The 14,351-nt window shown below is 40.2% G+C and overlaps 1 protein-coding gene across 1 annotated transcript; it reads left to right on the plus strand.

Moving 5' to 3' along the window:
* Nucleotides 1-1,105: 1,105 nt before the first annotated feature.
* On the plus strand, nucleotides 1,106-12,034 carry SC5D (sterol-C5-desaturase). The gene is made up of 5 exons (XM_043579647.1): nucleotides 1,106-1,225; nucleotides 7,000-7,217; nucleotides 8,009-8,141; nucleotides 10,023-10,123; nucleotides 10,473-12,034. Exons 2-5 carry the CDS (start codon nucleotides 7,008-7,010, stop codon nucleotides 10,926-10,928), a joined length of 900 nt encoding a protein of 299 aa, XP_043435582.1. The 5' UTR covers nucleotides 1,106-1,225; nucleotides 7,000-7,007; the 3' UTR covers nucleotides 10,929-12,034.
* Nucleotides 12,035-14,351: the final 2,317 nt, after the last annotated feature.

The raw sequence follows: 14,351 nt of genomic DNA on the forward strand, positions 1-14,351 counted from the left end.
CAACAGGTGTTTATGATCGGAGTTTAATAATTTCTCCCCTTACATTGTTGCACTTCTGACGGTCCTATAAGGAAACAGAAATGATTTCCCAAACTTTGTCATCTCCTACTTTCCAGAATTTTTTTTTTTTTTTCTATGTATCCCCCTGGAGGGAGCAAAACTGAAGGCCAGATTTTCTTCTGACTGGTCAAACTCATTAGAGCAGTGGTTCTCTACCAAACATTAGACTCACTCACGGTTTATTAAAAGACAGATTCCTTCCCGCCCTCCCCCCACCCCGGGGGAGATTCTGATCCAGTAAGTCTGAAATTTGTATTTCCCCCACATTTGTATTTCCAAGAAACTCCCTGATGATGCTGACACTGCTGGTTGGACTGTGGGAAGCACTACACTGAGGCGCGCAGGAAATTTACAAGGGTGACCACCGCAATTTACGTCTAGAAAAGCAAACTTCGCAAAAAAAAAAAAAAAAAAAAAAAAGTCAATCCAACAAACAAAAACCCCGACACACTCCCAGACAACAGCAAAGCTCTAGGAAGCCACACATATTCCCGTTCAGTCTGCACAGATTTGCTTTATCGGTTCTATGAAAAGCTTCGTGTCAGTTAAAACACCTACCTAAACTGGTTCAGCCAAACTCCCGCCATTCAATGCTATATAAAAGGGCAGGCTCCCGGCTAAGAAATATCAGCAATCGTCTTACGGATAATCGAGCCTCCTTCACCTGGGTCGAAAAATGCACCGCCCGCCCCGCCCCCCCCCCCCTCCCCGACCCGACATTCACCTCAAAGGAAATATCTATTTCCCTCAACGTAGAGCATCGGTTTTAGGGATGTTTCCATTAATACAGGAAACCTGATTCGGGCAGGATCTGAGCCACACACGTCAGTGACAGTGAAAAAAGACAAAAACAAAACCTGAAACCCCACCCGCCGCCGCTACGGTACCTGAACCACGGTCCCGCCCTCTCCTCCACTGGGAGGACGAAGGGGGCAGGGCCGAGTGCGCCGCGCCCACGTGACCGCCAAGCGCCGCGCGCAGCCAAGTCGCGCGATCTGCCGTCATATCAGCTTATGCCGCCGGCCCCTGATTGGCTGGCGGCTCCGGCCGCTAGGAGCGTGTGTCTGGCTACGCCCCTCCCTGCCGGGCCCGCTGGCTGAACGCCGCTGGGTTCACTTTGGCCCAAGGCAACCTGCGACGTCGGCGGCGGTGGAACCTTCGGAAGGTAGGGATGCCAGCAGGGCAGGCGGCGGCGGCGGCGGAATACCTCCGGGGAGGGATGGGCGAGGAGAGGAAGGGAAGTGGAGGGAGAGAAATCCGCAGGATGGGTCCCAGGTGGGGAAGTTGGGAGCGCGCCAGACGCTTTCTTTCCCGACCGGCTGCGGGGTGCCAGGCTCCGGGCGGGCGCTGGGGCTCCAGCGGTGACCCACGGCAGGGATTGGCAGGCAGCCGGGCATCCTGACAGCGTGCGCAGGCCGTGAGGCGTCGAGTGCGGGCGCAGGGGGCGCTCACTGGCGCTCGCTGGCGGGGATGGGGAGAGGGGCGACCGGAGACCTGCGGCGTCTGGGGGCTGTAGCCTGGCCCGAGGACGTTTCGGGGCGCCGAGGAGGCCCGCGCATGAAAGCAACACACACGGCGAGGGACGTGAGGAAAACGACAAGTTGGCTACTGCGGATCGCTCATCCCAGGGAAGTCTGTCCAGTGAACGCTAATGCTTGGCTTTGAGACAGACTTCCCTATGTTTTGGAGGGATTTTTCCCTTTTTTGTTTTTTAAAGGGGCAAAGAAATTAGGCTGTGACCTCCTGACAATTGCAGTGCAAACCCCAGTTACTGCAACGTAATTAGGATGGAGGGACAACAGTCCGCGGTTTGTAAAGACTAAAAGGGAAGGGAAATAATGTATCAAGTTAGCGTCGAAAAAGGAAGAAGTGCTGTCTCTTGGCATTCCTGTGTTATAGCAGAATAAATTTGGAGGTGGTGTAGATAGATAAAGTTTCAAATGTCAGTACGTAAAGTTTCCAAACTGGAAAGCTTGCGGTAGGCAGATATTTTTTAACCAAAACCTTCCAGCAGGTTACCTGTCTTTATATCACCGTTGGTGCGTGCGTGCGTATTTAGGTTTCTAATGATAAGCATCTAAAAAATAATAAGTGCATGATCCTTGATCACTTACAGAATGCTTTCCCATTCATTATGTAATGTAATTAGCATGGAATACTCAGAATGCCGCATCCGTATGCGTACATCTTGAGAGAGAACATAATGTAGAAGCTGGGAAAACAGACTCTAGACTATACATCCCAGTTGTTACTTGTTACTTAAGTTATTTAAACACTCCTGCCCTCAGTTTCCCTTTCTCTAAAGTGAAGGTTACAGAATTATCTACCTCCTCGGATTGTGATAATTAAGCCAAGTGATACAGGAAAAATGTTTTTCAATAATACCTGATTCTCAACAAACGTTCGCCGTTACTGTCTATACTTCTAAAATAAAGCAAAAGTAAGAGTAGACTCCGATATTCTAAGCCTAATTGTGTTTTATTAAAAACTGTGTTTTATTTTTATAAAGTTTCTTTGTTTCTGTAAATGTAAAATAGTACCAGCTTTGTTTCAGTCATGGGTAGTTAACTTAGGGTCTGTGAAGACCCTGACTTCAGTGGGGTATAAACCCCTTAAAATCGTATGCAAAATTATGTGAATTTGTAGTCACTGAGAATTGTAAACATTAAGGAGCTGAAGAGTTGAGATAGTGATGAAGAGGCAGTGGAACTTGGTGCGAGTTTAAGAAGTTTGACTTTGTAGGGTGCCTGGGTGGCCCAGTCAGTTGAGCGTCCAACTCTTGATTTGGGCTCAGGTCATGATCTCACAGTTCGTGAGTTTGAACCCTGTATCAGGTTCTGCGATGCCATTGCGGAGCCTGCTTGGGATTCTCTCTCTCTGCCCCTCCCCTACTCCCATTTGCTCTTTCTCTCTAAACAAGTAAACATTAAAAAAAAAAAAAGAAAGAAAGAAAGAAAGAAAGAAAAATAGAACTTGGACTTTGCAGCCAGACTGCATGTGTTTGAGTTCCAGCTTCAGCATTTGTTACTTGATGATCCCAAGCAGATTACTAGTATTTCCTGTGCCCAGCTTCTTGATCCATAAGATAATACTAGTACCTAACTCATGGGGTTTCTTGAAAGGGTTAAATGAGCTAATACTTACACTGCCTAGTGTACAGTAAATATTGATACTAGATATTATCAGTTATTTTTCAAAGAAAAACCAAATGACCTCTTTCTCCCTTAGGTTAAAGTAATTTTGACTCAGCTTTGGCTCCCGTAGCAGCAGTAATAATAGCTCCTGTTTCTTGAATAACTTCTCTGTGTCAGTGCCAGAAGACTAGAAACTTAGTGCCTAAACCTTAAGAACAATTCTATAATGAAGATACGTTATCTCATTTTACAGATGTGGGTTTGAATATAAACTTCCAAGTTGAACTGCAGTTTTGAGATTATATTGTTACTGATTTCGAAAGATTTCTTTGTTAGATGTCAGAAAGTACGGCAACGTATTTAGGAATACTTAATGTCCACATTCAACAAATAAAATTCATTGAAGCCAAAATTCTAAAAACACTTAAAATAGCTTTCATTTCACAGTATCTAAACCGCCTCCCCTTCCGGCACTGGTTTTATGCACAGGGAATGTACAAATGAACACAACGAGCGTGGTCCTCGGATAAAAGCAAAACTGAAGTTAGGGACTGAGATCTTGTGAAAGTTATTACTCACGTCTGATATTGCAGGTTGATTAAAGTAGATTTCTGGTTACCGTTTGAATTGTTTTTGGCTGCACTGTACTTACTGTATTGTCTTAGGGCTATGGGACTCTATAGGTAACATGTAAACTCTTGTTTGGAAACTCTTAACCAACCTTTAGTGGTGTCACAATATCTAGTTGCTGGGTTGTTTCTAAATGTTTATGTTTCCTGGTATGACTTAGTGTACTTCCTTTGCTACATTATTTCCCTTAGCAGTCTCTACTCCTTATGGCTTCAGCTTCAACCAGTACAAGCTCGCTGTTGAAATCCGATTCATATTTGCATGTAATCTACTGCTTTATGTCTAAGAGTAAGCATAGAGTTAAAGCTTATTAGTCTATGCTAATTAGATTTAAGACCCAAACTGACTCCCATCATTCCTTACACGCCCTGCGTGTCCCAAATAATATATATTTGTCCCTGCGGCACCAAATATAACAGCTCTCCCAGAATTCCCTCTTTCGATTATGATGACATCATCATCCACATGAGCCAGCTTAAATCTCATAGTCACCTTGCATTTCTCCGTCTTTCATATTCCAGTATTTAATTGGTTGTCACGCCCTGTGGGTTTTATGGGTTTTTTTGTTTTTTGTTTATTTAAGCAGGCTCCACCCCCCAGTGCTGAGGCCAACATGGGGCTTGAACTCATGACCCTGGGATCAAGACATGAGCTGAGATCAAGAGTCAGATGCTTAACCAGCTGAGCCACCCAGGCATCCCAAGCCCTGTGGGTTTTTTACTTGCTCAATCTCTGATGTATATGTGTGTTCTTAGAGCTGAGCTAGTCTATCACAGGAACAACCAAATTAGTCTATCTCTGGCTCTGGCTCTTGCTCTGTCTTTTTCTCATCAATACTCATATTCCTAATGGAATGGTTTCTGTGAAGTACGGGTCTAATTATAATCTCTTCCCTGCTCAGAGACCTTTTGGTATCTCCCCCTCGTGTATGAGGGAGAGTTCGATTCCCTAGCAGGGCAACAGAGCCCTTCACAGTCTGACACCACTTTCCTTTTATAAGGTTTATCCTCAAACATTTTTTTCCCCTCTGTTTTACCCGTCACACTGTTTGGCACCCACCAGTGACACCCATTGAGTCACGAATGTAGCATGACTTTTTTCCATGCCTTTGCAAGTTATTACTTTTATTTGAAATGCCTCTCTGTAAACTTTTCTTTCTGATAATGTCCTTTAACGCCTGAATCAGATGTGTGTATACCTTTGTTATACCACTTGCATTGATGTAATTATTTCTAAAATTGCCTTATCTTGAAGATGGATTTTGACTATATCTTTTCAATCTTTATAGGCTCATTATCTAGCGTAGAGCTTGATGCTTAATTGTTATTTGAATGAATTAACAGTGTATGATGAAGGATATATGTCAATGTCTGGCATTTGGCATTAGTTAACTAAAACTAAGCACCGGGTGGCTTGGTCAGTTAAGCATCCGACTCTCGATTTCAGCTCAGGTCATGATCTCACAGTTCGTGAGTTCGAGCCCCGCATCAGGCTCTGTGCCAACAATGCGGAGCCTGCTCGGGATTCTCTCTCTCCCTCTCTCTCTGACCCTCCCCTGCTTGCTCTCTGTATCTCTCTCAAAATAAATAAAAATAAACTTAAAAAAAAAAAACTTTCCATGCCAAAGTGAGAAAAAAATGTTTGCAACGCCTATCACAGAAAAGGAGCTAAACACTCTTAATAAATAAGGACTTCTAGAATTTGATTTTAAGAAACTGACAACTCAGTGGGAAAATGGGCAAGGGATAAAGACATTACTTCACAGAAAAAAATATAAATTATTCTAAATATGTGGAGTCATGCTCAACCTCACTCATAATAAGAAAAAGGTAAATATACACCGAGATATCATTTTTGTTGCTATCAGATTAGCAAACATCTTAAAGTTTGATGATACTGTCTGTTAAGTTTGTAGAGAAATAGGCACTATGGCCTTGCAAAGTGGTACAGTTCCTGTGCAGAGCAATTGGGCAGTGTCTACCAGAGTGACCAATGCAGTTCAACTCTGTCCTAGCTTTTCTGCTTGTAGAAATTTACACAAAGTAGGGTTAATCATTGTAGCATTGTTTTAAATCGCCTAAGATTAGAATCTATCCAAATCCTTGTACGTGAGTTAGATAAACAGCAGCGAAGTCACACAAAGGAAACATATGTCCATAGTCCCTTAGCCACACTTTCAAAGTCCAAAAAGCCCTGAAAAACCAGAAGCTTTTTTGTTTTTTAAAGGTGGGCACTCAAACTCGTTTGGTGGCAAGGGCTTACTCCCACTGACTGAGGTGCCCATTTTGTGTTGGTGCACCTGTCAGGTACCCCCACCCCTTGCAATTTGCTGGGACTGTTTTTGTTACTTTGGGTTTAATTGCATATGGCAACATTAAAAAAAAAAAAGAGGTAATGAAAGCCCATATGAATAACAGAATGAATGGAAGCACCTGTCATTGGTAATAGCACAAGAACACAGAGTTATATATTGTAGGAACTTGTGCGTCGTGTGTCTGTGAGGCCTCCTGCTGAAGAAGACGGTGTGGGCACTACCACCATGTGACTTAAAGACTAGAAGAACAGATTGCCAAAGTTTTACACTGGTGGTGAGGACCAAGAGAGAATTAACGAAAACCAGGAAACCACCGCCCAGGACAGAAAACAAAGATCCTAACCATGTTCCGATTAAGTGGATGTGACAACAAGAACATAAATAAATGCCACCGGTTGCTTCGTGGCTCTTGAAACAAGCTGGAATATATCAGGAAGAACTACTACTGAAGAAGAATGTTAGTATTAAGAAGAGAGGAATCAAGTTTAGGGAGCAGGCTAATGAAAAATATCTGAAAGTATGGTGAAAATTACTCTGCCGGTCAGGAAACGGCTACACCTAACCCTGGTGAATTGGCTAAGGTAATACCCGATGGAAACGTGAGTGCTGAATACATTTGCAGTGGTGGCGGAATATTGTGGTAACATATTGTTAAATTGCTCTGCACAGGAACTGTATCACTTTGCAAGGCCATAGCAGTGTAGGGTAGTGCCTGTTGCCCTACAACCTTACCGGCAGAGAATGTCCTCAAACTTCAGGATATTCGTTAAGCAGGAACTTCATATATAGTTTTTCTAAAAATGTTTCGCATTAAAAAATATCAACATGGGTAAATAATTGTTGCACATGCTTATCCTTCAGGGACTAAGATGGATCTTGTACTCAGTGCTGCAGATTATTATTTTTTTACGCCGTACATCTACCCAGCCTCGTGGCCCGAGGACGACATCTTCCGACAAACTATTAGTCTCCTAATTGTTACAAATCTTGGCGCTTATATCCTTTATTTCTTCTTTGCAACACTGAGCTATTATTTTGTCTTTGATCATTCATTAATGAAGCATCCACAGTTTTTAAAGGTAAGTGATTTTCTTACCTACTTTTCAACTGTTTTTACCGTAAAAATAATACGTATTTGTGTGTGAGATTTTTCAGGTTAAACTGGTTATAACCATTAAGAAAAATTTCTGCAACCAGCATTAGATGGGTTAGATAGTTTTGGTAGGGCTAATCCCCTCTCTTAATGGAAACAAACGAACCCAACTTCTTTTTTTTTTTTTTTTCTTTTTAAATTATAAGCCTGGTGTCTTGCTAGATATATAGAATTTCTTTGCTAACAGTGATGAATAAATAAATGCACACATTTGTGTATTTGCTTTAACGTTTGACTTTCACAAACTGAAGTATGTTTTTACTATGTGTGTGTGTGTGTATATATATATATATATATTTTTTTTTTGACACGATAGGAGATTGTAAATTTATTTACAATCATTTTCTATTCCAGTTATTTATATTTATCAGTTCCCCCAAGGACTAAAAAAAGAAAAAATCAAGAGAGGTTTGGGGATGGAAGTTATTTATGAAAGAAAGGATCATTTTATAAATAGACGTGTAGAATGCGGATTTTGTGAGAAAAAGAGTAAGATCAAGAATTCAAGGTACTTAGCGTATTTGCTTTTTAAAAAAGAAGTGTCTTTCTTACACATGCATTCCCATGTATTAACATTTTAACAGAAACAGTTTAGCAGTAAGCTCCTTCACATAAAAGAGGTTGAAAAATCCATTCCAAGACAATTTCATCAATTTCATGCTGGTTTTGTTTAACATAGACTTTGTGGTTTTTAAGTATTGGAAATTTCGTTTTCAGAATCAAGTCTATAGAGAGATTACGTTTACTGTGCAGTCATTGCCGTGGATTAGTATTCCCACTGTTGCATTGTTCCTGCTAGAGTTGAGAGGTTACAGCAAATTATATGATGACATAGGAGAGTTTCCAAGTGGTAAGTAAATAATATGAACATGAGGCACAGAGTGGTTTCTCTCAAGAACCCAATCTGCCTCTCTTTCTTCTTTTAAAATAATTACAGATTGTTTGTGGATTTTTTTTTCAGTTAAAAATTTTTTATGTTGGTTAAATTTTTTTTAATGTTTATTTATTTTGAGAAAAAGAGACAGAGTGCAAGCAGGGGAGGGACAGAGAGAGGGGGAGACACTGAATCCGAAGCAGGCTCCAGGCTCTGAGCTGTCAGCGCAGAGCCCGATGTGGGCTCAATCCCATGACCCCGGGATGATGATCTGAGCCAAAATCAAGAGCTGGACGCTCAAGCACCTGAGCCCCCCCAGGCTCCCCATTTAATTGTTTTTAATGCTTTGTTTTTATGCATTCATGTCTTGCCACACAATGCACATTTCCTAATCTATCAATTTTAAAGCTGGTTGTGGATGGAATTATGCTTAGGGGAAGATGGATAGATCAGAGATAGAGCTTTGCATTCATTTACTATTCTATTTATTGAATTCAGACTCCCTCAAAAGTTCAAATAGTACATAATTATAGAAAATCATAAAATAGAGATTTTAAATCCACTGTCCTGCTACCTAGAAACTACCTCTTTTGACATACATCCTCCAGTTTTCTATGCATGTATACTTCATCATTTATGCTACAAAAATGAAACCCTACTACACATACTGGTTTGGACTTTGCTTTTTTTTCTTAGTAGTGTATATATATATATGGCCATCTTTTCATTCAGTAAATATTGACCTTATATAGTGTATGAGTTACAGTATCACATTATGTAGATATCCATAGTTTATTTAAATGATCCCCGATTTTTAGGCCTTTAGATTATTCCTTTTTTTCTCTTGTAGCCAGTCCTGCAGTGACTAAATTTTTGTGAAATTCTGAAATTATTTAAGGAAGAGACATTTCTGGTGTCTAGTATTAGAAAGCGAGAATAGTAGTTAACATTTATTGAGTGTTAATATGTACCAGCTACTTCTAAGCTTTCCACACGTATCAATCCATTTTATTCTATATCGGTTCTACGACATAGGTCCTGTTATTACGTTCCTCGTATGGGTGAGTAAATTAATGTACAGAGAGTGTCAGTAACTTGCCCATTCAGCAAATAAGTGGTCATTCAGCAAATAAGTGGTCTATCTGGGACTGGCCCTCAGGCTCGCTTGCACCCACACAGCTGCTGTCCAAGTAAGAGGTTAGATATTTAAAAGAAGGAACAAGAATTATACAGTAGGGCGATGAAGTGACTAGGCCTTGAAAAGTGGATAGGACTCTGAGTAAATATAAAAGGAGAAAGTGCATTCTAGATACATGGAACAGAATGAGTAAAGGTACAGAGGTGAGACTTTCAAGATGTTGGGAGGACACTGGGTAAACCAGCCCGGTTAGTACAGGAATGGGTCAGGCAGGAAAGATCAGAAAAAGTTGGGTTGTGGAGGAAATGCTAGGTTTTAGGTATTTAGCGGGAAATAAAGTTCTAAGCAGGAAAATAGTATGTAAAGGTATGTTTTATGAGGATTAAGATGAAGGAAAAATAAACAGTGTTATTTATGCCCAGAGATTTAAATAAGAAAGATGCCTTAAGCATATGTTTTTTTCTGTCTCATAAATGTCTTCATAATTTAATATTTGAGGTGGGGGCACTTTAAGGTTTTATGAGAGGCAAATGAGGAAATGAGCAGATACCAGAGAGGTTAGGAAGATTAATTTATACTGTATTGAATTAGCCAAAACAGTTGATAGTGTTAGGTCTAGGATCATATTTGGTCCACTGAGATGGACAAGTCAAGTACAAAGTAAATTCTGATCCTGGAAGCCGGATCTTGGTTCTGATCTATCGTGTTGTCTCTTCTAGGCTGGTTTCGGCTCATTGTTAGTATACTGTCCTTCCTCTTTTTCACTGACATGCTGATCTACTGGATTCACAGAGGCCTTCATCATAGACTTGTGTATAAGGTAGAGTGATATTTAGGGGAAAAAGAAAAACTATATCCATTTCAGCAGTGTATGGTTACAAATTCTGTTTTCTGTTTCCCAGAATTTCCTGTAACTTACTAAATACCTAAGTAGCCACAGCATGACAGATACCAGGTTCATTTTGTTTGTGTTCTTTATGGGTCTGGAGGGGCTATGTTAAAATGTTACTGTTTCAGGTAAAGGAGGGCATTTTATAACATGAGTGATTTTGCTGAATTTCTAGAGATTTTTCAGTTAGGTCATTGGAAATGACATGCTCATGACATGGGCATGGAAAGCTAAGTTGAAAAGTGAAGGTGGTTATTAACTGTGTTCTTTCCTTCTGTAGCGCATACACAAACCTCATCATCTCTGGAAGATTCCTACTCCATTTGCAAGTCATGCTTTTCACCCCGTGGATGGCTTCCTTCAGAGTCTACCTTACCATATATACCCTTTTATCTTTCCACTACACAAGGTGGTTTACTTAGGCTTGTACATCCTGGTCAATATCTGGACGATTTCCATTCATGATGGTGATTTCCGTGTTCCCCACATTTTAAGGCCATTTATTAATGGCTCAGCCCATCATACAGACCACCACATGTTCTTTGACTATAACTATGGACAGTATTTCACCTTGTGGGATAGAATTGGAGGCTCATTCAAAAATCCTTCCTCCTTTGAAGGGAAGGGACCACTTAGTTACGTGAAGAAGATGACAGAAGAAAAATGGAACAGCCACGCAGAAAACGGTTGTAAAAATGGAAAATTATTCAGTGGAGAGCTTACAAAGACTGAGTAGTAGATTTTTGCCCTGTTATTGAATATGACAAAATATTTTTAGTTAAGGAAAAATAATCTACATACATACAACCAAGAGACATAGCAGGTAAATGGTATTTGAAAGTCCACGTTGTGGGTTCTGCTCATCATGATGGTAGGTCAAGGAAAGATGCTGTCTGTGAACACCAAGATTTTCAACCTCATGCTTACAATACTAAGTGTTGGTCTAAAGGGCAAGTTATGTCTTTCTAGCCAGCATATCTATAATTTGTATAGCCTCAGTGGTTTTTGTAAGGATAGAGAATAAATTATTGAGGGGACTAGGTTATGTCCTTTTGCCTTAATCCACCCATACTGATTAAGAAAAATATGTTATGCTTGATAATACCAACACTAAGCATCATAACAAAGAAATACTAATAGGAATAGGGTTCCTTATTTCAGGAATGGTTAAGTCTTCAGTGTTGGTATGGTAATGACTACCCATAGTGTTTGTTCAAGTGGAAACATCAGTGTGAAATAAAAGCTCTGATAAAACATTAGCAGCCAAGTAAATGACCTAATTAATAGCAGGTATAAGAAGATTATCATCTTCCTACATGTAGGAAGCTTCTCTGTAGACATTGTCAAATAATTGCATTTTACTGATGAAAACATAAACTAGAATTTTTAAGAAAATGTTCATACTACCATGATTTAATCCAAACCTGGGACTATTTTAAGATTTTGATGGTTATTGTTTTAAACCATTGTTTAATAAGTATTATGTGAACCTGAGTATATTTAGAAAGGGAAATTTGATGCCCAAGTAATATATTTGACATTACTGCTTTTTTAATTAAAAAGATGCACTGCACTTTTGATATGTTTCAAAGTTACAATCTGTAATTTCCTATGAAAGGAAGTAATTGCCAAAAATTTAGGCCTATCACTGAAGATTAGCTTTGAAATCTTATTTTCTCTCCTCTCCCTTCACTTTCCCCCACATTCTGTGCAAGAAGATTTAACAAATACTTTCGTAAAGAAATGTTGTGTGTTGTAGCAAATATGTTGGAAAAACATGATTTGGAAAGGCATTCTATAAGCTATTTATGTAAAATCAATAAAAGTTGATTATCACTATTATTAAACTGTATCAGTTAAATATTGTAACCGCACAAAGTATTCTTTGTACAAATTTTGTGTCAACTTGAAACCACAGACATGATGTGGATTGTTGAAACTTTTAAATGTTCCCAAATGCCCGGAGTCAAGAGAGAAAGAAGGGGGTAGCACATTCTTTTTATATTCACATTCTTACTAGACGTGAGTGTTTTAGCAAGAGACCCGTCATAAAACGTAATGCTTGGTGTCCTGAAGAAAGTATTTTTTTCTGAGTTACTGTTGACAGGGTCCTGCTACTTAAACATACTAGCGTGCCAGCTGGTGTTCTGTAACTGACAAATGCAGACAAGTGATGTTCACTAACCCCCCTGGCTCCAGTGCTCCACTTGGACCCCCCAAAATTAGGAAATTAAGCAAACTTTGTTTCCTCTGATAATGACAGCTAATATTCAAGTTTTCTATTTCTGTTTCAGTTTTGGTAGTTTATCTGTTTCTAGGAATTTACCCGTTTCTTCCAGGTTGTCCAATTTGTTGGCATATCGTTTTTCATAATATTCTCTTGTCATAGTTTGTATTTCTGTGGTGTTGGTTGTTATTTCTCTTCTCTCATTTGTGATTTTATTGATTTGGGTCCTCCCTCTTTTCTTTTGGGTAAGTCTGGCTAGACGTTTATCAATTTTACTATTTTCTCAGAACGTGCCCCTGGTTTCATTGATCTGTTCTATTGTTTTTTTAGTTTCTATATCATTTATTTCTGCTCTAATCTTTATTATTTCCTTCATTCTGCTGGTGTTAGACTTTGTTGTTCTTTTTCTAGCTTCTTTACGTGTAAGGGTAGGTGGTTTATTTGACATTTTTTTTTTTTTTGCTTCTGAGGGCAGGCCTGTATCGCTGTATAGTTCCCTCTTAGGATCGCTTTTTGCTGCATCCCAAAAATTTTGGACTCTTGTGGATGACAGCTAGTGTTTATTGAGTTTCACTCCTGACCAGGCACTATTACAAGTCCTTGACCTGAGGAAATTGGAATGCAGTTGTATGACTTTTCCAAGGTTATTTCTCTCATGTAAAGTCCAGTGTGGATGTTTCTGGTCAGTGGGCAGCTCTCCCCAGTCATTCTGAGACCCAGGCTCCTTCCATCTTGGGGCTACCTACCTCTAGTTTACAGTCTTCCTTGTTGAAGAAGCCCACAGAGGAAGAGGGAAAGGTACCCATGGAAAATGTTTGTGGGTCAGGCCTAAAAGTCATGCATATCCCTTGCCATGTTCCTTTGGACAGAACTTAGTTGTATGGCCAATCACACTGAAAGAGATTCTGGAAAATGTGTCCAATTGTGCCTGGAAGGATGGGGCAGCTGCTTTCTGGAACAGCTAGCCAGTTTGCCATGCGCACATAATTTATTCTTTTCGGGGGTCCCAATAAAAGACATTGAAGTGATGAATGAGCCCCCAGAGTATTTCAAGTTATCCATCCACTGGATGTCTTTGTGCCCTTAATTAACTGTGTGTTAGTTTCCTCTAGGTTCTTACTAGTGTGTCGCTAATAGAAAGGAAAGGACATGGGGCGCCTGGGTGGCTTGGTCGGTTAAGCGTCCTACTTCGGCTCAGGTCATGATCTCACGGTCCGTGAGTTCAAGCCCTGCGTCGGGCTCTGGGCTGACAGCTCGGAGCCCGGAGCCTGTTTCAGATTCTGTGTCTCCCTCTCTCTGCCCCTCCCCCGTTCATGCTCTGTCTCTCTCTGTCTCAAAAATAAATAAACGTTAAAAAAAAAAATTTAAGAAAAGAAAGGACAGAATTTATAGGGAGAGGAAAGCTTCCCAAAAACGTTAGTAATAATCAAGCTGGTCTGTACTCTCCCATCTTTTTTTTTTTTTCTTTTTTTCCGCCTTTTTAAAAAAATTCTAATCTTTTTAAGCAGTATGATGTTTAGAGGTCTGCCATTATTTTCTATACTACTACTGCATTGGCCAATCTCCTTTAGAGGAATTCAGACAATATTCGTGGAAGTGAGGATCTAAATGCCCTCTCACAGGAACATCAAGTGAAAGGTTTTTCCCCTTGACTTTGAAACCTTTTGTAGGTAAAGAACCGAAAGGGACAGTCAACATTTTCCACTTTTATGATAGAAATTGGGAAATGGATGGAGGTGGTACAAGAACACATTTCAAAAACCCAGAGACTTTTATCAGGTGCTGTCCCTGTTCTTTGCTGTCTCTGGTTCTTTGTCTCTCTCTCTGTGCTGTGAATTTCCTACTTCTCATTTCTCTGTCCCATGTTTCTTTCTCTTCCCATCTTAAAAGAAGTCAGGGACAGATCCGGCGAAGAATTACGAGTTCAGGTTT

Source organism: Prionailurus bengalensis, chromosome D1, assembly GCF_016509475.1.
Source record: "Prionailurus bengalensis isolate Pbe53 chromosome D1, Fcat_Pben_1.1_paternal_pri, whole genome shotgun sequence".
NCBI classification, from domain to species: Eukaryota; Metazoa; Chordata; class Mammalia; order Carnivora; family Felidae; genus Prionailurus; species Prionailurus bengalensis.